This window comes from Conger conger, chromosome 13 (assembly GCF_963514075.1).
Source record: "Conger conger chromosome 13, fConCon1.1, whole genome shotgun sequence".
In the NCBI taxonomy this organism is placed as follows: Eukaryota; Metazoa; Chordata; class Actinopteri; order Anguilliformes; family Congridae; genus Conger; species Conger conger.
Window position 1 is genome coordinate 34,843,318 of NC_083772.1, and position 25,939 is coordinate 34,869,256.

The 25,939-nt window shown below is 45.2% G+C and overlaps 1 protein-coding gene across 2 annotated transcripts in view; it reads left to right on the forward strand.

The window, feature by feature from the left end:
- Window positions 1–24,606, forward strand: part of LOC133107931 (zinc finger and BTB domain-containing protein 16-A-like) — a 108,667-nt gene extending 84,061 nt beyond the window's left edge. For both annotated transcript variants that reach the window (XM_061217240.1, XM_061217239.1), the window contains exons 5-7: window positions 15,487–15,657; window positions 21,362–21,529; window positions 24,182–24,606. In XM_061217240.1, coding sequence (XP_061073224.1) covers window positions 15,487–15,657; window positions 21,362–21,529; window positions 24,182–24,411 — 569 coding nt within the window. In that variant the 3' untranslated portion in view covers window positions 24,412–24,606. The remainder of the gene's footprint in view (window positions 1–15,486; window positions 15,658–21,361; window positions 21,530–24,181) is intronic.
- The last annotated feature ends 1,333 nt before the right edge of the window (window positions 24,607–25,939 follow it).

Sequence of the window (25,939 nt, forward strand, 5' to 3'; positions counted from 1 at the left end):
TCATCCTCAGCACTCCCGACATCCGCCCACACATTGCACGACGTTCCGAGGGATTTAGAGTACGAGCGCGAGGCTGGGTCTCGTGCCAGGAAAAGAGGGGAAAATAGAATAATGTCCAGTACTCTACTGTCGATTTTCAGCCCTTTCTGATAGTATGGAGAAGCCTTGTCAGTCAGCTCCCATCTCCCATCTCCCCGTGAGAGACCAGCTGTCGTATCGAATGTGCGCTGGTGTACTGGTTATCTTTTAGTGATTTCCTCTCTGTCTGCTGGCCCAAGTCAGCAGAGCAGTTATGAGAAGCTCAGATTTAGTCTAAATGCTGCCTGCTTTTTCCTTCATTTTCACTTTCAAAGTGAAGCAAGACTTAATGTTTCCTACTCCTGTCGCATACCCAACATATTTAAACCATCGCAAAAGTCATCATTCTGTGCTGGATAAACAGTGAGTCTTACTCAAAGTTTAGCATACGGCACATTGTTTCTGGTATTCAAAAGTCATTATTCTATGTTGGATATACAGTAGCGCTTACTCAGAGTTAAGGATACGGAACATTGATAATGCCTGTTTTGAGGAAACGGTTTTTATAAGCTCAGAAAAATGAAAGGAGCAAATAAGTAGTCTGATGGAATGTTCTTTGGTGAAAGAGTAGGTCTTTATAATCTGAGAAAGAGTGAAAGGAGTAACCATTAAGCAGTCATAAATCATTAAAATAGTTCTTTTGTTTCCTTTTGGAGGGGGAGTCGGTCATAGCCCGTCTGATTTAATGCTTTTTCAGGGACTACAGTTACAGAGTTTGATTCATCTCCGAGAAGAATTCCCAGACGTGGTATTGGGTAGGAGGGAATATTTAAAGTGTTACCGCGCAGAATGAGTTTGAGAAGGGTGAGACAGTTGAGCTAAATGTGTGAAGGAGAAATAAGGTCAGATTTGGGGATAGGCATTTGAAATTATTGGACAGTAGAATTTTCAGTGGGTACAAAAGGCAAATGTTCCTCCCTACGCCATATCCCCATCCCCACATTACAAATTCCTTGTGCCTGCACCAGACTGTGTTCTGTGCTCAGTAGTATGAAGAAGGCTGTGCTCCTTGTTTGTTGACACAGCTCTTTCACATGGGTAATGTTAAAACAGGTACATTTGGGTTTTTCTTTAGAGCTTTTTAGACACTCTCAGTGAAATGCGCATATCATGGCCCACTTTGAGTGCCCTCATCAGTCTGTTGGCAGTTTGTTCATTCTTTTATACTGTCCTGGGTTCTGAGACCACTTTCCCCAGTCTGTAGGTAAGCACCTCATCTTCAATCTGTTTTCTCTGACCTGGGGTCAGTAAGGAGGGACACTGCCAGGGGTGTTTACTGACCCCATCTGAGACAAGGGGCCAGGAATATATGCGCTCATATTATCAGTGTGTATTAAGTTGGGTTGTTTGTTGATCTGTTGAATCATTATTATATACTTTTTGCTGTGATGCAATATGCTATTCAAATTAGCATATTCTGCAGCAGTTCAAGCGCTAACATCTTTGCAGAAGGCACAGCTGAAATGTTGCGCTCATGCCATAAGGTTTGTATTCATGAGAAGGTTGAACCCTCATTACTTCCTGTGCTTAATTGTCAGTTCCAGGAGGGACTCTTCCATTTTTTAGTGGCCTCTACAGAGTGATTACATCTCATCTGCTGTAATCCTGTTTGTGAGTTGATTGCATCTATGCCCTTTGGAATAAGAATTACCTGGGCTCCTGTACCTGTGCGGCTGTTTGGCAGTTTGTGTTTGTGAAGTTCAATTGAGCCAGATTAATTTCATTAGAAAGGGACTGGAGCAGTGGTGAAGGGTTTGTGCATTAGCTACCGAAAACCGCTCTCTCACAGTCTGGCACACATACACTCTCGCACACACACACACACACACACACACACTTGCATGTCCATACACACACCCACACATGCACACACACAAACACACACCAACACATGCACACACACACACACACAGTCGCACGCATGCACGGACACACACACACACACACAAACGCACGCACGCACTCACGCACGTACACACACACTCACACAGACACAGACACACACACACTCACACTCACACACACACACACACACACACACACACACACAGACAGACAGACACAGACAGACAGACACAGACACACATGCATGCATACAGCTGATATAATACAATACAATACACTGATCATGTTCTAACTGTACGAAGGCTTTCTTATGGTTTACTATTGGCCTTCAAGGTCACAAACACACCCTCCTGAACAGTGATATATTAGGAATCATTAGCATGGTGGCACAAGTAAATGTACACTGTCGGGTTGTTGGGGAGCGATAATAAACATTGTAAGGTTTATTTTCTCTGCACTGGTTCATACCCCCATCCTCAGCACCAGGCTAACTCACTGGGTGTCATGCAGCCCTGCTGGACTGGATTATTTTCCTCTGTCTGCTGTGCTGGCTCTGATCTTGTAATAACACACACACACACACACACAGTGTGTCACACACACACACAGTCTCTCTCTCACACACACACACACACAGTGTGTCACACACACACACACAGTCTCGCACACAAACACACACAATGCCACACACACACGCAATCTCACACATACAAATGCACACACACACACACACACACACAGTGACACGCGCACAAACACACGCACAGTCTCACAAACACATACACACACACACACAGTATCACGGACACACACACACACACACGCAGTCTCAGACACACACACACACACACTGTCTGTTGTGCTGGCTCTGATCCTGTAATAAAATGTCACCACTCAATCTCCCGCTCGCAATGCCACAGATCACATCTTTTCAAGTACACACTTCTACTCGTACATTTATTATGCGTGTGTGTGTGTGCGTGTGTGCGTGTGTGCGTGTGTGCGCGTGCGTGCGTGCGTGCGTGCGTGTGTGTGTGTGTGTGTGTGTGTGTACAACACTGGGAAAAAGGAAGAGGCTGTGCTTACATGATAGACTCTGTATGTGAGACCGTGTGCGTGTGTGTGTGTATCTGCAAGTGTGTGCATGTGTGTGTGTGAGGGAGAGAGAGAATATGTGTTTAACTTCACTCTTTCAAGAGCATTCACGTGCGTGTAGAATTATTTAATGTATACTGTAAATGTGTGATTAACAATATCCATTTCCCACGTCTGCCTGTCATGTTCTACTCATAACGCTAGAAAGTTGTGAAAATTTGCAAAAAAAAAAAAAACAAAAACAATTTTCGTCTGTGTGAATCATTCTGGACTCATTGAACCTGTCTCCATGGTTTAACATATGCGTGTCCTGAACTGAACCGAATGCTTACGCAAGCTGCTTCAGCCAGACTTGCGGACTTACCACTGTGTTCTCCGATAGCCCGACAAAAGCCGACATTGGGCTTGAAAAAGGCGTATCAATCCCATTCCCGTTAATACACGAAGTTCACATAAGACTGTTATGCTTTTCACGCGTACAGCGCGATTAGCTGGGCTTTTTTTTTTTATTACTGTTATCATTTTGTGGGGCAGAGGGGGAGGTGGAGGGGCAGGTTGAGCTGCTGTTTTGTGACGGAAGGGGGCTTTTAAAATCTCCTCGCATTCCTCCACCATCTTTGAAAAGAAAACAGAACCCCCTCTGGTCCTGTCAGGCAGGGCAGGGCGGGGGGTGGCGTTGAAAGCCTTTTGTCCGTCAGTAAAATACCGTGTCAGCGCAGAGCAAGGGGCAGTCGCTGTGGTCAAGGCAGGGAAATGTAAAGATTAGGGAGGTGGGTGGGAGCGGTGGTGGGGGTTGGCGGTTGGGCTGAGATCCTATGCCTGGTGCACCCGGCCATTCAGGAGACTTAAAGACTTAAGACACATTGTCAGCCCACTGTCCAGATGGTCACTAGAATACATTAGTGGGCACAAAGCATTTCACTACAGGGGCCCTGCAGTCAGATTATAGTGTCAGACCAGTGGGCGGGGGGGCTGCTCGTGCCCAGGGAGTATGCTTTTCACCTGCTTCAGTTCTGTTAATGTGTAATAGTGGCCAAAAAGGCCACCCTCCCACTACTGAGAGTTTTACACCCACAGAGAAAATTCCAGTGAGAGATGTCTGGGTGATGCGAGTACATTACTCAGCAGAGCCTTGGGGCATTCTCAGAGAATGAGTGTCGGCCATTTTGTTTGTTGGCCAATAAATGATGCCTCATTTTAGATTGTTGGCAGGGTAGCCTAGTGGTAGGGTGTTGGACCGGCAACAGTACAGTTGCTGGTTTGAGCCCCCCCCTGGGCATTTAGGGATGCTGACCTACATCTGGAGAGATGAATTTGGGTTCCTAAAATGAAAAAGGAACCCGCTGTCCATCATTGAGCAAGCCCCTTAACCCAAAAACTGCTCCAGGGGCTTTAACCCTGTTTTTTCTCTCTCTCGCCCCACTTGTAACTCTCTGGCATTTCTTCCAGGGCATTCTTGCAAAAGCAAACACATTCTCAATGGTCCTCCCCTGGTTAAATAATTGTTAAAAAATAATAATAATAACATTATGTGTTATACGTTGTTAAACCTGTTGATCATCTGTTGAATAACTGTTGATAGTTTTTTGTCTTCCTTTGTTTTCTTCCATTTTTGGTGTACATCATTTTGCCCTTTTATTTTGTCAAATCTAAGCTCCATGTAGAATAACTGTTTCATGTAAAACGAGCACTGTGGAAGTGTGGATGTACTGCAGTTGCCTGTCACAGAAGGCAGTCCCTGTCAGAAAGGGTTACCGCTCCGGTGCGTTGCTATGGAGAGGCAGATGTTTTTGAAAGTGCCCATATTCTTAAGTGACATATAGAGTGCTTTAATGCGGTTTTATAAAAATTGCAGACTCTTGCATCAAAGCCCTGTGAGCAAATGACAAGGTGATGAGCTGAGATACTGTGTGCAAGTCATCCCAAAATGGAGGTGACAAAATGGAGGTGGAGAACATTGGCTTTTTCATTTTTTTCCCCCTCTTGTCCCCAAAACACCCGAGTGAGCTTACGCAGAGACTCCAATGGAACATTGTCTGGGTGTCTATTCCATGAAATATTAAACATTATCTCATCTTTTTCTTTTCTGGAGACCCCCTGCCCACCAAAAAAAAAACCTGGATTCCGGCAGGCATCAGCACCTTTCCTGAAAACACAAAATGGCACCCGTCACTGGCTTTGAATGTGGTTTATATTCTCTTTAGGTCTCGGGTCAGTGTGTGGCTGGGTGAGGCTAGAGAGAGAGAATTGAAGCCACAGGGAGACAATAAGGTAAATATGGAAGTGATACAGGAGGAAGTGTTCCTTGACAAAATGTGAGAGACTGTGACCTTAACTGAATGAGGGGATTCAGGGAGCTGTTAAAACGAAGGAGGAAGGGCTTTGATAAATGAAAACAGATTTCATGGTAGGAGAATTCCAGGGCGTTTGGTTTTGTGCCAAAATCGATGCCGGTGACAGCTTTACATCGCTACGCTCACACTTCGGCCTAACTGATTTCTCGACGGTGGAAGAGGATGGTGGAATTGGAGCAGAATTACCGGAAAGCTCTGCGTTATTTTACGGTTTAAGTATTTAAAACCGTAAACTGGACTGAACTCCAGCCGTCTTCCTGACAGTTTTTCCCCCTGCTTGGTATGTGTCTGCAGTATCTCATTCTCTGCACTAATTCCAATTTAATTGCCAGTGGCCCGAAGCCTCTTCAATAGGAGTAACAAATGGTTTGATTTTGTAGACTTCATCAGAGTGCATTTTAAATGCGACATGCTAACCCCACTCGAATGCCAATGAGGCTGTGGAGTAGCTCTCTGTTTACTAATTAGCCCCTTTTCTTACTCGCAGTCACACTGCGAGAGATATCTGATTAAACGGGATTTGTGGGATAGGCGGACAGCCGAGCGGGCTCCTCTCCATTGTAAAGCGATCTGCGGACAAGGCGAGCCGTGCGGAGCACTGTAAATTATATCCCCTTAAAGACACGCCACGTTTTTGTGTGTGTGTGTTCTGCGTGACACCCGTGCAGCCTTAAGGTAATAAAATGCGTCCCGGTGACATCTTTGTTTTCCTCGGCTATTTAATTGGTCAGAATGTGGCAGGTGACCGGGAGTGGCAGGCGTTGGGTGTCGAGGCCCACCCCCTCCGTCATTGGCTGATAATGGCAAGTGCCCCGTTGCGTGCTTCACAAATTAATACATGCAGGTTGATTGGCTAAGGTTATCAAATAATTATTATTTTTTTTAATTCAAAGCGAGACCATGAATGTATTTCTCTATTCGTTCTGGAAGTCGATATAAGACAAGTATATTGTTCATGGCAGTTCCCTGCAGTAATTAATATGGCTCCCATAACACCATCTGGCTGCGTTAATCTCCCTGAGGAGTGTCCGTATTTTAACATAGATACTTTCGCTGCATCATATTAGCGAGTGACAGTGAAACGGAAATGCAGTGTAACTGCTCAGGGTAGGGCTGTAGCTAATACTGGATAAAGTAGTATAATATTTATTCGGTGTTGGTTTGTGTTCAGGTTCTAATGCTCTGGATATGAATGGGATTTGTTCTGTGCTGCATGGGAACACACCAGGAATCATATTGTCACCAATCCTAGCTTTCTAACATGACAAATAGATGAAGTCAATGTTCAGTTGTTCAGTCAAGTTCAATGAAGTTAACAGCAGGCACGGCCCCAGTCTGGTAGAAGGCTGGGCGAAATGGGACCTTAATCTATAGAAGTGTCCGGAACACTCCCCACCCTCTGTTTCATTTGCACTGTCTGCGTATGCAATTTGTATAATTTTTTTATTTTCCCAACACACTTTAATGCTAATTATAGTCCTGCCTGCAGGTCTGAATTTGTCTCGCCCTTGCTTCATGTATGTAATTGGACAGAATACAAGTGCAGTTCTAGAAAGACCCCCATGGTGTTTCATTGAGAGTTTGGCCAGTGTAGAAAATGTGCCTTGATTGCCTTTGATAACTAACTGCTGACATAAAGAACGTCAGGTTCAACAGAAGGGTGCTGCTTAATTGTAAATGCTGTTGTGATATATTTTTATATTTCTAGGCAAAGAATGGTGCAATAAAACAAAAAAAATCAGATGAGCAGCAGTTCTGCAGACAGAAACGCCTTGTTAATGAAAGACATTAGAGGTGAATGGTCAGACTGGTCAAAGCTGATAGGAAAGTGACAGTAACGCAAATAATCACACATTACAACAGTGGTATGCAGAAGAGCATCTCTGAACACACAACGCATCATAACTCTTAAGTGGATAGGCTACAGCCGTAGAAGTAAAAAAATAAAGTCTAATAAATACCAAATAAAGTGCTCACTGAGTGTACATCCTTTATTCACATAGTGTGAGAGAAGAGGACAATGCAGTAAAGGAGAGGAATTGAGTGAGGCATAGACTGAAGAAGAGTGGTCAGGACCCATCCTCACTTATTTTATCCCTTTGCGAGACGCCATCTTGTATCTCCTGAGAGATGAACAGAACAAAGCTCAATCAGTGAGGCTAACAAGCTATTTAAAATCAATAACAAATTCCTTTGTCATAAGTAACCCAATCTCGTTGATTGTTCAGACAGAACAACACCACAAAAATGTGGTATGAGTAATGGCCAAAAAAACAGTAATAACTGCTTTAGATGCATTATTGATTTTAACAGACTGAGCTAGCTTACACCACGGTGCCTAGTTTGAATTGACCCCCTCACTTAAAGCACAGCAATTGTCGAAGACACGATTGACATACTAATCAGAAATTGGCTTCACCGCTTGAGTGCCAATACTATATTGGCTTGCTGTGGAGACTGCTTCATACTTGAAATGAAAACGAGACACATTTGGAAGGCACACACCTTCTCCTCCGAACATGTAAAGGCAGTCTCACTTAGGCAAACCCATATATGCTGTACAGGAGAATGCAATGCCAGCATTCACAACCAAGCACTATCTTTGCAGAGCCTTGACTTTCCTGCTCCAAGAAATTGTCCCACGCAAGCAAAAGAGAAAGCAAATTCATGTAATCAGGCATTTGTGTAATTAGTGTGAAATAGGTAATGTAGCTTTCTTTACAGCCTCTACAGAGTCTGCTCTCTGTCAACGTTTACAATTTTTTTTTCCAGGTATTATTTATTAAGCTGAAGCAGGAAACCGTTCTGAGAGTTTGCGAGGTCACCAGCCTGGCTTGCGCAATCAGACTCACTGAGCTTGACACACTGTAGCGCTGGATTCAATCAACTTTTCTCAATATACCAGTGTATCTCCCTGTTAATCATTGTTTTATTGTGTGGATATGCCCCGCGACCTGATATTGAATCTGACTGAGGTACTGTACATGAGCAGGGCAGTGCGTAATTGTCCATAGTGTGTCCCAGGGAGGGACCGAGGGAGGGAGGTATTCAGTTCTTTCATCAGTGTTGGTGGTTGCTGAACTGTATATGAAGGGGTGGGCGAAACAGCTTAATGATTTTAATTGCGTTTGTGAATAAATAATGATAACTGTCAATTAAAACTTGGGCCGAGCAGCGGTTCTCTGCCTGCGAGACCTTTAAATACGGTGCACTGAGATGGTAACGATTTGGACAAGTTGTAATAGTCCTGTTGTTTACTCAGAAGAAACAAATGTCAGTTCACCGGGTTTTTCATCCTGCAGTGAACGAGCACAGAGTGGCCTGTTTTTTCTTTCCAATAAAAAGTACATAAACTTTGCGTACTCTGTCCTCTGTGAGTGTCCTTTAATGGTCTTACCGTGTTCTTGTGCATCTCAGGACCCAATTAGAGCCTCTCACGACCCATTGTTTTGGGAACCCCTACTGTAGATTGTCTGCGGCATCTTATCGACAGTTGACATTTATAGTGAATCGCTTTGAGTTGCTGTTCAAAAGCCTTCTGGATATTGAGTGCTTGCATGCATTTGCTATCGTAGCAGAGCTTCTTCCCTTTTTCTTGTCCGTTTCTGTGAGGAACATTCTAAAACGTTCTATTATTTGGCATTAGTGCACATTTGTGTTTGCAGAAGCTGTTTCACTATAGTGTCCTCTCTGGGCTGCCGTTGTATGCCGCCTGCCCGACTGCGGCAGGGCGGACATCCCCGTGGCGACGCTCCCTCTCTGCGAGTAGCCCTGGCCATTATCGTCTCCATTCAGTGCGCTTAAATAACCGCCATCCACCACTTCAGCCCCATTAAAATCACGTCTGGAGAGGAGAGGAGAGGAGAGGAGAGGAGAGGCGCACTCTCCGGGAGCGGGTGACAGACAGTGTAAATAGATAGAGGAGCGGAGATAAATTATTCGGAAAAGGGAAGAGTAGTTGAGTCTGATGCTTCCTGCAGTGCCGGTCCATCTGCTCCGTTGTAACTTGAACGCCCTCCAAGCAGTTTTCGTTTCTTCCTTCTCTAGGTGAAAACCTGAAAGCTGCGGTCAGCCCGGATTGGACAAGCATATTGCTTTTGACAAAAAATTGGTCAGGATTTGATTTAAGGGCTTTATTTAGTTCATTGTTATGCCTGGTATGTTTTTTAACATGTTCCATTTAACACTTTGTGTCTTATTAAGTGTAACTAGGGACGGGAGTTTGAAACTAGCAATCGCTATAATCTCTATGCATCAGCTACGTGAACCTGGTCTAAACTGGCTGTAATGATGCTACATCCCTTGGCATTGTCCCTGCTCAAATAAACATGAAATAAATAAGTAAATAAAGAAGTTAATAAACAAACATTGCTCAGTGCCTTAGTAACTTTTCAGTACAAATGATAGGACATATTATATTTACTTTTTTCCCCCAATTACTTGTATGAGTCCATCAACTGGCGCTTCTGCACTGGAGAGCACAATCACTGGTTCAGACGTTAGAGCACAGTAGTTGCAGATGTTAGTGTGTTTTCCCATCTTTCACTGATGTTGTGATGGTGCTAAATCCATCATGTGGCTGGCAGCCAGGATATGGTAGCAGACCATAGGGCACATCATACTGAATATCAGTGTCTGAGAAGGATAAGCCAACTAGCAGACCCATGATTCTCATGGCTGGTACATATACGACTCTCTTTAGACTAATAAGCGTTCCAATTGTATCTGTATGGTCACGCTGGGACTCGGAACCGTACCATCCTCTGGGGTCCTCTTCACACTTGTTCCTGTGTTCGATCTGCACTTCGTTGTATGTCGCTCTGGATGAGAGTGTCTGCTAAATGCTTTGCAATGTAATGTAATGTAACATTATATGCAGGCAAGGACAGTGTGTTTTCCCAAACATTTGCATGCACTGTAGATAAGAGTACTTGTCACCCCCCTCGGTGACTGTGAACACAAGGATTTTCATTATTCTTCTATGTTCATGTGATTGGATGAATTCCTTTTTTTATTATAAATAAATAAATACATAAATAAATAAATCTTTATTTATTTATTTATTTATAATTAAAAAAAGGAATTAATCCAATTATATATATATATATATATATATATATATATATATATATATATATATGTATATTTATATACACACACACACACACAGACACACACACACCAGAAGCAGCATATGTCAGAAGGCCCTTGTTTAGAAATAGGCATTGAGAGGGAATGGTGGATAGTGCAGTACATGGTTGGTGAGAGTATATATTGACCGCTATGAAAAGCAAAAAAATGTATTATTGTATACTCTGTGCTGCACTATCCACCATTCCCTCTCAATGCCTATTTCTAAACAGGGGCCTTATGACATATGCTGCTTCTGGTGTTCGTGCTAATTTCAAATTAATAAATAAAATAAGACGCTGCCTTGTACTTTTGGCCTAGTCCATTTAACATGATGACAAAACCATTGTACTCACAAACCATTGTGAGTGTCGAGTGTGTATTGTATTAGGACCTGGAATGTCCCTTGCCACTGCGCGAGGGAGGTTATTGTGCCTTATTGTGCATTGATCCATGCATATTGGAAGATGGGGAGGTGATGATGTTGTCTCTGCATTTCTGGAGAGACAAAAATATGTAATGCTTTTTACTCCAAACTGTAATTACTTACTTATCTAGCTATTTGCGGTAGGAAGACTGTGCTGCTATTATTTTATCCTGAATATAGGCAAGAACTGAAGAACGCCGTGTATATAGGGAAATGTGCAGGTGCATTAAACTCCACCGGATCAGATTAAAAAGAGCAGTAAACTGCAAACAGCAGTAAAAGGTAGGAGGCCATATTGATCCCTGTCTGATTAAGTTGAATTCAGAGCCTTTTTTTTTTTAGAAAATAAGAACATATAAAAATGTTTGATGAGGAGAACAGGCCATTTAACGGATCTAGACTCATTGCTTTGCCTGCGGTATAGAGAGTATCCATCACGCTATGTCAAGACTGGTCTGGAGTACACCTGAAGGTCTCTGATTCCATTTCGTGATGTGGAGAGCACATTAGCACAACACCACAGCTTAGTCGAGGATAAATATTTTTACTGTGATATCTTTGGTTTGGGACACCAGAACGTCTGCTATAATAGCCTGTAGCAACAGTCAGCGCCTGTTACCCAGTCCTATACAGGGTGGTGCTGTCAGTGCCATCAGTCCCTCATTTTGTGAACACTCACTACTACTACTACTCATTACTATGAGAGCTACAGTAGCCATGAACTGCTTGAACCTATGACCCATAATGCCTGCAACACTCAGCAGCCTGTGACAAGTGTTTGCTATAGTCTTGATCTCAGAGGCGGGTCTCAGCACCTGGAGGAAGCTCTATCATAATCATGCTATCCTCCTGACACATTAGCATAAGAGAGATTAATGGCCAAAAAAACGCAACTCAGTCTGTCCCAGGCTCCATTTTACATTTGCTATTTAGTCATCTTGTGTTAAGCCTGGTCTGGTCTCCTTCCACTATATGTCCTAGTTTGTTGTTCTCAGTGTGTTTTAAGGTTGTTTAATAAGTACAAGCCACCATAGCCTTCCTCCAGTGTGGTCCTTTTTGGACCCTCAGGCATAAGCATGATTCATGGGTCATAGGTCGTGGTTTAGTCAGTTCATGGGTACTGTAGTTCTCATGAATGTAGTGCTGACAGATGGTGGTACTGCTGGCACTACAGGACCACACTATATATGACTGGGCAATAGGAGCTGACTGTCTGGTGTCCCAAACCAATGTTCTCACATGCCAAAAGATTTACTAGATAAAGCTGTTGTGTTGTGCAGTCACACAGCATACTTGCATACACTGTTGGCAAAAGAAGGAAATTATATTCATGGTTTTTAATGCAGCCACAATCCCCTGGTTGGTGTACGAGGAATGATGGTATGGCTGAGGGCCCTTGCCTGGTTCTTGGTTTGTTTCATGTTTGTATTGAAGGCTCTCTGCTAATCTTCATTGGGTTCCATTGGAGCATAACAGTAAACCACCAGCTGTGTGTCCTACCCTAGCAAACTATCTATTACCTAGCTTACATCTTCCTAGAAGTACTGGTACAGTGTGTTTCAGGGGAAGCCTTCAAAATGGAATTATAGATCCTTTTTAGAACAGAAATGGCCTCAACTGAAACAGGAAACTAGGCAGGCAGAGGGTAGAGCAGCTATAGACCAGATTCCTGTCCTGTCCTGTTCTGATTCACACATTTGTGATTATACTGAAGGCAGGAACACTGTTTTTTTTTTTTTTGTTCTTTCTTGGTAAAGATGTTTCATGGAGTGTTCCTGGATGTTTCTTGGAGTGTGCCTGGATGTTTGAGCAGCAAAAGACTACAGCAGAGTTGATGTATTTGACTCATAGAGATGGTTTTAAACAGGAGACCCCAGCTGCATCTTAACAGTAGGTGGTGTAAAGCGTAGTGTGAGAATGGCCTGTTCTCTGCTGTGTAGGAAATGGTGTTCTCCAGCACAGTGTAATGTCACTGTGTGCAGGAGTAACGGTGTGTATGTGTGTGTGTGTGTCAGTTCAAAGCTCCACAGACCAATGTCACTTTGTTCAGTATTTTTCTTATTCACGGTCACATCTAACAAAAGAGAATCAGCCTTTTACATCAGGGTTACAATGTCTTTCAGCAAAAAGGTTCGCTTGTATGGATCTCAGCACACGTGTTTATTTGCAAGGAAAATGTTGAACATTTGAAATGTTGAACATTTTCCTGTGGAATATCAAGCCTTCAAAGATCAACAAAGTCTCAAAGTTTTCATAATAATAATAATTTGTTATTTAGCCAACGTTTTATCCTAGGTGACTTACAGTTGATTAGACTAAACGGGGGACAATCCCCCCTGAAGCAATGGGGGGTTAAGGGCCTTGCTCAAGGGCCCAACAGATTCTATCATGGTTACAACAGGGCTTGAGCCTCCAACCTTCTGGGGACCAGTCATGTACCTTCGCCATTATGATTGCATTACTTCATGAATCATAATTTAAAACATAAAAAATCCGAGTATTCCTCGTAGCCACAGTGCTAAAAGCTTTGCCCGTTACTCAGATTCACCTCCTGAAGGGATTCTCATGAAACAACCTCCAGTCAATGGATCCACGTTTATGGATTCAAAAATAGAAAGGAACTGGGGATTAATAATAAGCGACATGATTCTAGCCCAGAAACCGGAGGGCTGCGGTCATACATCAACGCTAAACTGTCACTGCGGAGTCCTTCCCTGAGATTGGGGGAGAAACACCGTGTCTGGAGTGTTTTGTCTCTGTTTTTTTCTTCTTCTCCTGGCTGTTGAGGCAAATGCTGATTGATTCAGCAGGGAGACAAGCTCGGCCTCGCGTTTATGAACACAGGGCGAGGGTTTGCATGGATTTTTAAATTAGTGGCAGCTTTGCAGGAAAGATGCAGTATTGACTGATGAAACAGAAGCCAGGCTCTAAACACTGGGGTTTGCTAGCAGGTTTTTTGGGGGGAGTCTGGTAATTGAAAAAATGTGTGTATGTGTGTATGAGCACATGCGTGTGCTGTGTGTGTGTGTGTGTGTGTGTGTGTGTGTGTGTGTTTGCGTGCACACGAGTGTGTAAGCATATTGGATACGGTACTGTATGTGTACACATACACACACACTGTATATACTGTATATAAGTAGATGTTTCATATTGTGGAGAATTATAGTGTGTAAGATTAAAGGGAAACCAATAGCTTGCTGTTTGCTTGTTTGTGATTTAATCTATTCTGAGGGGTGTGTGTGTGTCTTTACTTTGATTACACTCCACATGTATTCCTGTGGCAATCTTTTATGCAAGCAGCTTTGTTTAGTATTACATGCTATGGACCATTTCAGATGTAATCTTAGCAACTACAGGTCGGTCTACAATAGCTTTTACATAGCACCATATAAAAAATTATTTGCAAGGCAAGTACATTTTTCCTTTGAGAGCAATTTCGAGTAGGTAATCTCTTCTGTGTCATGATCACTTCCTCCTGACTTGATTTCATTTGACACTCTCTACACGTCCTTGGCTGCACACAATAATGTCCACATATAGCTGAATGGAGTAGAATATAGATTTTTAATGATTAAAAATAGGTCCCTGTGCTATATTATTTGACAGACATTATCTCTTTGTACACTCAGTAACATTGCAAAGGGTTGTCAGTGTACTCTCAGTAACAGTGACATCATAGACTCAGTGTACACTCTGTATAAGTAACATTGTACACTCAGTTACAGTAACATTGTCGGGAGTTGGCAGTTATGAAAATAAATTCACGCAGATTAATGTATTGAATCTGGTGCTGGTCCTAAAGTGTAAAATGACTGAGATCCAGGACTGTACTTTTTTTGCATTTTCTTTGGTTAGCAGTAGAGCTTTTCTTCAGGTATTTGTAGAGGGTTTGATGGTGACCTGACACTGGCCTTTGGCTTTGTTCCTTATAGGTTTTCCCTGCCCTTGCCCTGACCCTAGATTAGTCACAGATTATGTACAGAGTAATAGGAGTTATGATTTAAGACTGTGTAAACTAATCCTGTATCAAAGGAGGACGAAATGAGTCACAGGAGCTAAATGGGCAAAGCCTGCGGGCCCAAGCACTGACATGGTGCTTAGTTTCAGGTTTCCTGTGTGTGTGTGTGTGTGTGTGTGTGTGTGTGTCTGTGTCTGTGTCTGTGTCTGTGTGTCTCTGTGTGTGTCTATAAAGGCTAGTTTATAGTCCAGCGACAGTGTCACTCGACTAAGATTGCAGAACATTCATGAACGTTCTATTGTTGCGCGACATAGGCTGTGGTTGTTGTCCTTAGCAAAAATTATAAACGCACTCCAGTCAGCCAGACAGCGATATCCATTGCACGTTGTCGGTCGCTGGACTATAATCTGGCCTTAACAGTGTGTGTGTGTGTGTGTGTGTGTGTTGTCAGGCTCAGATGCTGGTGTATGTATAACAGTGTGTGCGTGTGTGTGTGTTGTCTCTCAGGCTCAGATGCTGGTGTGTGTATAACAGTGTGTGTGTTGTCTCTCAGGCTCAGATGCTGGTGTGTGTATAACAGTGTGTGTGTTCTCTCTCAGGCTCAGACATGGCGGTGTTCTGCCTGCTGTGTGGGAAGCGCTTCCAGGCACAGACGGCCCTACAGCAACACATGGAGGTCCACGCCGGTGTGCGGAGCTACATCTGCAGCGAGTGCAACCGCACCTTCCCCAGCCACACCGCCCTCAAACGCCACCTGCGCTCCCACACAGGTCAGTACAGACCCCACACCTGCGCTCCCACACAGGTCAGTACAGACCCCACACCTGCGCTCCCACAAAGATCAGTACAGACCCCACACCTGCGCTCCCACACAGGTCAGTACAGACCCCACACCTGCGCTCCCACACAGGTCAGTACAGACCCCACACCTGCGCTCTCACACAGGTCAGTACAGACCCCACACCTGCGCTCTCACACAGGTCAGTACAGACCCCACACCTGCGCTCTCACACAGGTCGGTACAGACCCCACACCTGCGCTCCCACACAGGTCAGTACAGACCCCACACCTGCGCTCCCACACAGGTCGGTACAGACCCCACACCTCCTACACCTCTGTTCTCACACAGGTCGGTACAGACCCCACACCTGCACTCCCACACAGGTCGGTACAGACCCCACACCTGCGCTCTCACACAGGTCGGTACAGACCCCACACCTCCTACACCTCTGTTCTCACACAGGTCGGTACAGACCCCACACCTGCACTCCCACACAAGTCAGTACAGACCCCACACCTGCGCTCTCACACAGGTCGGTACAGACCCCACACCTGCGCTCTCACACAGGTCGGTACAGACCCCACACCTCCTACACCTCTGTTCTCACACAGGTCGGTACAGACCCCACACCTGCACTCCCACACAGGTCGGTACAGACCCCACCCCTTCCCCATACAGTCCTCTCCCTCCTGTGCTCTCACAGGTCAGACCCTCTTTTCCCTTTTAACAAAGATGGTGGGAGAAATGTCAAGATGCATTGCAAAAAATGTTTTATCTTATATTGATAAATTATATTTATAAAATATTGGCAAGACAGTTTGACTCGATTCAAGATTTGCCAATGGAATATGAAAATGTCATGTCAAACAAAACTAAAAACAAACTAATAATTCTGTACTTAAGAGAAAGAAATAAGGCCTAAGCCTTGTTACAAAACTCTTAAGACAGACACTTTTGCTGTGGCATTTCTTATCAGCTATTATTCAAAATAATTAAACGTTTTTTTTTTCATTCATATTTACACCAGAATACTATTTTCTTCATAACGGTCTAGTTCTCACAGACAGAAAAGTGAAAAAGTGTAACTAGCTCACACTCTAGCACTGATTCAGCCTCTGCTTTTACCTGTTAGTTCCTCTCACCTTATGTTCCTCTCTGACTTCCTGTTCATTCACCTCTCATCTTCTCTTTTTATAGTTTTTCACAGAAAAGAAAAAAAAACATCCCTGCTTTTAAAATCTTAACAAGACCAAAATTCTTTAGTCAAATGTAGTTCTTTCTCATGTCAAATTATTCAGTGCATGCATATATACGGAACTGTGTAAAAGCCTTGGGCACAAAAAAATCCTGAAAGCAAAGATGCTTTCAAAAATAATGAAATGAATAGTTTCTAAATATTATATAAAAATACTATAAAGATCAGTGAACAGTTTTGTAAGAAAATCAGCCGGTAGGTTATATAAAACATATTGGAGAATTTTCCACAGTTCTTCTGCAGGCTTCTACTTTATGTTATGAAATACTAATTTAGCAATCTAATTTCACAGTAGCATTGCATATTCTGGAAAAGTACTAGACTAAACTAATACAGAAATCAAAAAATAAACATGAAAGACCAAATTTATATTTAAAAATCTAGGGTGCGTAAGGCTTTTGCACAGGCCTGTATTTAGAAGGCCGTGTTTGACACGGTTTAGCCGTGCTGGATGAAGGGTCAAGCGTGGGTGTCTGCCCCGCTGTTAACCGTGCTCACTCCCCCTGGACATTCCTTCACAGCGGTGGGGAACGGAGGCTGCGGGCGGACACGAATTAGCACGATTCCACAACTGTGACTTCTGGCGGGGGGGGCCGGGGGTCAGGTCTGTGGTTTGCTCTCTGGGAGGAGAGAGGAAGCAATCGTCTTTCTCCTGGCACCGGGCCCGGCCCCAGAGAGACAACACCGCTGCCCGCACACCCTCCAGACATCCTTTTCACGCCCGTGGGCTCCCCGAAGTCTCCCCCCTTCACAGGCGTCTGTTTTCCTCCCTCGGGGCTATTGATGCCCCCGGGCAAAAGTAAAGCAGGCGACAGTCGAGCGCAGAGCTGCCGCGTTTTGGCCTCCTTGGCCCCCCCGGCCAGGGCCACTGTTATAGTGTGCTAATGCATTCTATTGATCCACAATTCAGAAAATTAAGACTGAGATGTATCCATTTTGAGAGGAAAAATCTTGTCTGAAGTTCAATATCTCCAAAAATGAAAAGGATTCAGTCTTCAAGAATGTGACTGTATTGCAAGTGAAGGACTTGGGATAGCCAATATCTTTTCACAAGTATTGATGTTTGAGCAATCGTTGTATGAGGACGAAGTGTCACTTTTTAAAATGGTGGCTAGCTGTCTCATTGTGGACCCAAAATCTTTAAATGTAGATGAAGAAAAACTCATTTGCAATTACTCAAAAAGGGCGGCAGTGTAGCTTTGCAGTCCGGTAAATGTATTTTTTGTCGGTGACGGTTGTTACAGCAGGGCCAGCAGCCCTCCCTCAAGCGGGTTCCTGTTCGATTTTGATTGCCGGTTGCGCCGTTTTGACGTTTCGCTGAAATGAATTATGTGGTCGTGTCGTATTGCTATCAGCCGTTGACGAATATTCTTAATTGATGCTCACGTTAATGTTCCGTTTTTTCCTGGCCGTCTGATTGGACGTGACGGATGTGCCTGGCGGTGCTCATTTAGCACAGTAACAGGTGGCTCGGTAAAGTGGAAGGGAAAACCGTTTTTCACAGTGTGCCCTGTATTGTGTAAAACGTATGGAAGGCATGAATTTAATTGTGTGGAATCACCTGTGGGATTCTGTTGTGCTTCAATTACTCCTGATTTAGTATCATTTTGTTTGTTTCTGTTGATAAGTGTAAGTAGACAAACTTGGCTGGACTGAACTTCCTTCATTGGAAAGACATTACGGTTGTTTTGCATCACAACAAGTCTTCATAATCATAATGGAATATGAAGAAAAATCCAGAATAACAGATCGAAAATGGTTAATATTTGGAAATGTAGATGTGTAAAGAAGAGCTTTTTTATTGGCTATTGGCAATCACGAGGGAGGGCGATCGGACGATACGGGTTTGGCGACGATTTAACAACCCTAATGCGAGGCGCAGAAGGAGATAGAATTTCTCCACTGCAGGAGGGAGAGGCTCAGTGTGGTCCCCCCCCTCACTCCGTCACCCTCGGTAGCAGTGTGCCTTTGAGAGCGCGCCACAGGAGGACGAGTGTTTTAATGTGGAGAAAAACTGTGTGACACAGAGGTGGTGATGGCCTGCTATTGTATGTCTGTCCTTGAGGGACTGTGTGTGTGTGTGTGTGTATGAGAGTGTGTGTGTGACTGTGTGTGTGTGTGTGTGTGTATGAGAGTGTGTGTGTGTGTGTGTGTGTGTGTGTGTGTGTGTGTGTGTGTGTGTGTGTGTGTGTGTGTTTGTGCGTGTGTGTATGTGTATGTGTGTGTGCGTGTGCATGCGTGCGTGCGTGTGTGTATGAGAGTGTGTGTGTGTGTGTGTGTATGAGAGTGTGTGTATGTATGAGAGAGTGTGTGTGTGTGTGTGTGTGTGCGTATGTGTATGTGTGTGTGTGTGTGTGTGTGTGTGCACACCCTATGCAGTATGGTGGTGTTCTGAGTGTCGAGGCGACCGTGCTTTCCTGTTTGACCATACTCAGTGAATGTGGTCATGGTAGCGGTGCCACCTCCATGCATCAAAATCAGCAGACACATCACTGGCTCATTAACATTGGGCTGCGGTCCTCTCCCCCTCGCGCCCGTGCCCCAATACTACCTGTGCTGGGTGAGGCTGGCCGTGTTCCTCGCTGTCTTTGATGACACTGACAACTGTGACAGGGCTCCACATCTAACCAAACCTATCACACACAGGCTCTGTGCTGAGTGAGGTGAAAAAGCATCCTTCAGCAGTACAGCCAGTGATTTTAGTGTTGCTGGACACCTGGTGAGCGTGACGTCACTTCCTGTGGAGCAATGCTAATGACCCTCGGTTAGCCAATTGACAGGCTAAAGGAATGGGGAGGACGCAGTTTGAGTTTCTGTATGGATAACTGGGGGATGGAGACCATGCCGGATCTGGAATTCCACATCATTCCCCCCCGGGGGACGCACAAATCTGTGCGCTCTCTGACGGGCTGCGATTCTGGCAGCATTCGCAGCGACAGAAAGGCCAGGGTGTCTCGCGCCTTACAGCGCGATCTGCTGATGGCTCTATTCAGAGCGAGACTCCCAACACCCCCTCTTCCAGAACAAACCCAATCACCGCCACCACCGGCCCATTTAAAGGTGCATAACATTCAGGAGCGCCTGGGAAACGCTACCGAGGAGACCGCCGTCGCCTCCTTACGAGGGGAGGGAGCTGACCGGGCATGACGGCACATAACGAGAAACGCAATTTATTCCCCGGCACGGACGCTTCTCGGCCGGCGAGATAATGAAACGTGTAGGTCACCGTCGATGACTCAGGCCGGGCGCGGCCGGGCGAGGAGGATTAAACGGCGAGAGCGTTCGGCGGCTTGGAGCCGTCCGCGGCCTCGGCGGCCGACGCGCCGGCGAGGCGTTCCGTGCGGACGGGAGCCCGTCAGACAACCGGAGGCTATTAGCATGCGACGGCGGGGAGAATCCTTTACGCACATCGTAATATCACGGATTATTGGCATTTGAATAGTCATTACTCGCCTGCCCTGGTACGGCGGACTGTTTCCACTTGACCCCGAGCCGGTTGCCTGTGATGTCTTTGAGGAGCAAATGCTTGGAGAGAGACGGAAATGGCGACATTCTGCCACGCGTCAGATTCCTCGATAATTGGTAATAGCGCTGTTCCAGAGGGCCCTGGGTTTTTTCTATATGGTTGTTTTTCGTTTGTTTGCGGGTTTATTTCTGCCGCAAATCACACTAGCCATGATTTTTCCTACTCACCGTTTTCTGGGAGTAATAGCTTTGTCTTGTTTTTGTTCTGTTTTTTATGTCTTGTCTGTTTTTTTAAATGAAGGAGCCGTGCCTTTTTTTCTTTTTTTTTGTTCGACAAAACAATGCGACAGCTTGGTGAACAGGCATTAGTAACAAGCAATTTCTCCCCGTTAAGGGCCGTTGGTTGGGAGTTAGCTGGCCCGCAGTTTGCATTCTGCTACGCGGTAGAAAAGGCAAAGAATGTGCAATGTTCACAGCTGTTCTATCATCGTGTTCCTAATGTTCCTGTGTTCATCAATTTCCAGTCCAATCAGACCCTTTTCACTTTTGTGACCAGTTTGGCACTACTAATGCTGGAAAAATGTACCAAATTAGTTTCTGACTTTCCAAAGTAAAAGCGTGAAAAATAAGTAATTGGTAAACATATCCTAATGTCTAATATGTGTATCTCGTTAAGTTAATTGGCAACATTAAATGGCTAAATTTCTCCTGCCCAGATTGTGAGATGTACCATAGAACGATCTCCAGCCCAGGTTATGAAATGCACCATAGAAAGTTCTCCAGCCCAGGTTGTGAGATGTACCATAGAAAGATCTCCAGCCCAGGTTGTCAAAAGCACCATAGAAAGATCTCCAGCCCATGTTTGGAAATGATCCCTCAGTGAAACGGTTAGCAGATGCTTGCCCTGACACACGTGTTTAAGCAGAGCTGTAAGTATGACCCTGACCTGGGACCCCCATCCCCTGTGTGGCAGGTGACCACCCGTTCGAGTGCGAGTTCTGCGGGAGCTGTTTCCGTGACGAGAGCACGCTGAAGGGGCACAAGCGCATCCACACCGGGGAGAAGCCCTACGAGTGCAACGGCTGCGGGAAGAAGTTCAGCCTCAAGCACCAGCTGGAGACGCACTACCGCGTGCACACAGGTCAGTGCCCACACCCCTCACCACCTCAGCAACGGCCATTACAAGGGCTACATTAGCAACAAAGGGTCACTGGGCTGCTTCCATCTGAGACCCTAGAATGGCCTCCCTGGGGACTCAATTTGCTAAGTAAGACTAATAGTTTGTCAATGAGGTAACACGGTTTAAGAGATAATAAACATTTTATTTGTCAAGCAAACGGTAACTTATAGCAAGCTAATATTTTCTACTTGAGAGAAAAAATAAAAGACCTTAAATCATATTACAAGACAAAAATGCTAAAGACATTTAGCCTTGTATATTACCAATCACCTTTCTAAAATAACTATCCCCCCAAATTTCCATAGCAAGCTGTATATTACCTTTCCTGCCTTGTTCTGTAGCATATATCACTGCAGTCAGTCATTACCCATTATGTGAACACACGGTATAATGTTTTTTTTTTTTTTGGTTTTTTTACCTTCTAAACGTGAATACCACATTAGCCGCACGTGGGTCAGTACAACACCCACGCACGCACGGTCAGAGTGGAGTAAAAACTTGACCAGAGCAGGCCTCTCCTCCCCCCATCCTCTATTGAATAACTGTGCTGCCAGGGCACCCCCTGTCCAAGAGCCCTGTTCGGCACTCGACTGCTCCTCTGTGGGCTGACCGCTAACGGGCTTCGATCCGGGCGCGCTCAGACAGCGAGAGCAGCGACTAGCGCTGTCAGAGGCCCGCCGCCTGTTGAAAGGAGCGGGGCGACGAGTCATTGACATGGGCACCCGCCTGTCGATGACCGATCCGTCTCCGGGCTCCATTTGCAATTCATTATCGTCCGGCTCCTGTTTGCACTGTGTCCGCGAGCGGCGTGCCGGTCCTTCGCCGCCTGTCTACCGACACGCACCGTATCGGCAGGGAGGAAAGCCCTTAAGCCTTCGAGGGTCAAAGGACAAGGACGTTTAGAGAATCGGAGTCTTGTACAGACTGAAATCCCCGCCCCTTGCTGTACTGCGGGTTTGATATGGAATATGTAACAAATTCCACTTCGCAAGTATCGCTTGGCATCCAGAACAATGGAATGAAGACCATCCCGATCACGTCCCCCAGGGACCAGCTTAAAGAACAACTTTCCCAGCACAGATCCTAACCGTGTCACCCTAATCAATCATAGACTAAAGTTACAAAGGTACAAATCTATGAAATGTTTTAAGATTTATTACAAGGTTTTATGTAAGAACACATTTTATCAATAAAGTTTGAGAGTGCCGGTGGGGCTTGGTGGCCATAAGCTCAAGCCTCAAGTCGCCAGGGGTAGGAGTCATTCAATGTTTCACCTACATTGACCCTTCCCAGTGATAGATAGGGCCCCCCCAGGCTACCAACTGATGTCGGTTAGAGGTACATCTCTGATTAGTTTGACCTATGTCCTTTAGCACTGTGTCACCTGTAGTGTGAAAGGTTATTCGTTTGTTGGTGAGTGAACTGAAGGCACGCCGGTGTGAGAATATGAGAGGCAAAAATAGCGACTTTTGATAAAAATGAGTCATGTCATACATGCATAATGAGAGGAAAATACAAAATCTCACTCAGGTGCCGAACTGAAGAATTAGACTTCAGCAGAATGAAAAGGCTGCACACTGTTCATGCTCCCGTAAAGTCGTGACTTTATTAAGGCAGCCTTTTTCTCTCTATACATTCATAGTGAGTCGTATTATCCGTAAGGTAAGAGTTGGAGACGCCGCCGGGGCTGGATATACACTAGGTGGGAACGCGGCGGTGGTTTGTAAATCTGAAATAACACATCACACCCGGCAGATGGGAGAAGTTTTCCGCAGTCCCTGTTTTGCACCTTGCTTCAGATCCTGCGTTAGGAGGGAGTGTGGCAGCGTGCGGCACGTACAGCTTCCCCTCGTCTCATCCCCGCGGTGCGGAACAGGGGGCCGCGATCTGAAGGTGGTGGAAAGATTACAGAGGGGGCTTTGGGAGCCATTTTTGGCATGACTACATGCAGGGGAGAGGAGCTGGTTCTTGTGCTGTTGAATTGGGAGAAGGTAAAAGTAGCTGATAGGAAAAACTTCTTTCCCTTCGGTGCATTAGTACGTGTAGCATCTCTAATTTCCCCCTCTAAATTCCATTTTTTGAAAAGCACCCCTCCCATGAAATGGTAAAAGGGTGAACTTCACACGAAAAACAATTATCGGGTCTTCATTTATTCTAATGGACTTACAAACAAATATCACTTCCTTTAATGGTTTCCTAATTAATTTCAAGCTATATAACACTTTTGCAAATCCCACAAGCCCTCTCTCCGCATTCACATATTGTGCTGTTATACCTTTCAAAAAACAGGAAACAAAAACACAAGTCTTCTCTAAACTAAAATCAACTAACATTGATTCTTCTCTTTACAGCATCCTTACCTACCAAATAACTCCTTAGATTCACCTTCTTTCCAAAAACAGGAAACAAAAAGCTAGGCTATGAAATTGATTCTTTGCTTTACAACATTTGTACCTAGCAACTAACTCTAGTATACTAAGAATACTTAAATTCAACACGGCTGCTGGTGTTGGCTGAAGCCTCTCATTTGTAGCCTCCATTTTGTTTTGCGATGCATTGCGCCGCACCCTATTGACCGGCAGGGGGCGCCGCTGTGTGTGTTTTGTCCGGCAGGTGAGAAGCCCTTCGAGTGCAAGCTGTGCCACCAGCGGTCGCGGGACTACTCGGCCATGATCAAGCACCTGCGCACCCACAACGGAGCCTCACCCTACCAGTGCACCATCTGCCTGGAGTACTGCCCCAGCCTGTCGGCCATGCAGAAACACATGAAGGGCCACAAGCCCGAGGACGTCCCCTCCGACTGGAGGATAGAGAAGACCTACCTGTACCTGTGCTACGTATAGAGGAGACCCTCCCCGTGCTTGTACCCCGGCCCAGTACTTGTACTCGTACACGTACCCCCCAGGGCTGCATCAGAACAGAGCCGCCCACAAAACCCAAGGAGAAAATGTAGCTACATGTACCAGACATGTAGACCACAACCGGTAGAGCCAGAGACCTTTTCTGTGAACAAGCTGAGTGGGGGTCATTTGGGAAAGGTGAGGTAGTGTTGGGGGGGGGGGGGGTTAGGGGAAGTGGTGTGCTGTGCAGGTTTTGGGTGGTTGGGGGGGCGGGGGGGTGTGGGGTCACAGGTGAGAGCAGGTCTCTGTAAATGTATGTCCTTATATATGTACAGTATATATGTGTAACCACATTCTCAGATGTCCTTTAGAAAGGGGTGTAGTTTTTAATCGTGCGCGTGTGTGTATCACAACAGAGCCATCCGCCGACGTTCCGACAGGTGCCGGTCGGGAAAGCCGCTCTTCCTAATCCCGCGTGAGGTCTGTTCCCTGTGCTTTTCCCCACCCCAGCCTTTGTAGGAAACGTCCCCATCGACACTGCTGCTCACGGACGCTGTTACTGACTGTGAGAGGAGGGTTTCGCCACGGTGGCAGTCTTCTCCAATACCCTCGTCACTTCAGTCAGCCATCTTGAAGGTCTTTTTCATAACCTGTTCTCCCTGAGACTTCAGCGGGGATAGCGTTTTTTTGTTTGTTTGTTTTTTAATTGCCCTCTTCTGTTTTAATTGAGCGCTCCAAAATACCAGCTTCTGGTATTCATTACAGAGCACTTAGAACACCCCTGCCCTCTACTCCATTCTTTATGAAAATACAAGTACACATTTTACTTGGTACTATGTTTTCTGGTCCAGGGGGGGTTGCAAGCAGCAAAGAGGAAAAATATAGTTTAATTTGATACATGATAACCAAACATGAATGAGCTCAGTCTCCCAGCTGAGCAGGTCAGAGCATTTAATTAACTGTGTACCGAAATCCCCTAACTTCTGTCTGCACCCTATTGTACACATAGGCGGCTTCTTTCGGGGCTTGTGTAAGAGTGTGCTTTTGTGTGTGTGCAGTATTTGTCAGCATGTCATCTAGCAAAGAGGGGCGTCCATTTTGATCCCCCTGTGTCAGAAAGGAGCACTATCATTACAAGGAACATCAAGCGATGTTCTGCATTCCTCTCTCAGCAGAACTATTAACCTACACCCCCCCCCCCCCCTATTCAGATTGGTCATTAAATTCATAATGGTGGTTCATTCATAACAACGACTACACACTAACAGTGAAATATGACAGCCTAACACGACTAAGGTTTGCCGTATCAGGATTTCTTATTTTCGTTCCTTTGTGAAACAACACGGAATGGCACTTTTGACAGGAAGTATGTGTTAAAGCACGGCACGGCCACACCGCGGAGTGCTCAGGGCGTTTTTAGAGGAACGGACGGGGTGCAGGGTGGTGGGGTGAGAGCTTGCCAGTCAGGCCCAGGCTCTGGAGCTGACAGGAAAAAAAACTAATTCCACGTGCGTGTCGTTTCCCCTTCCTC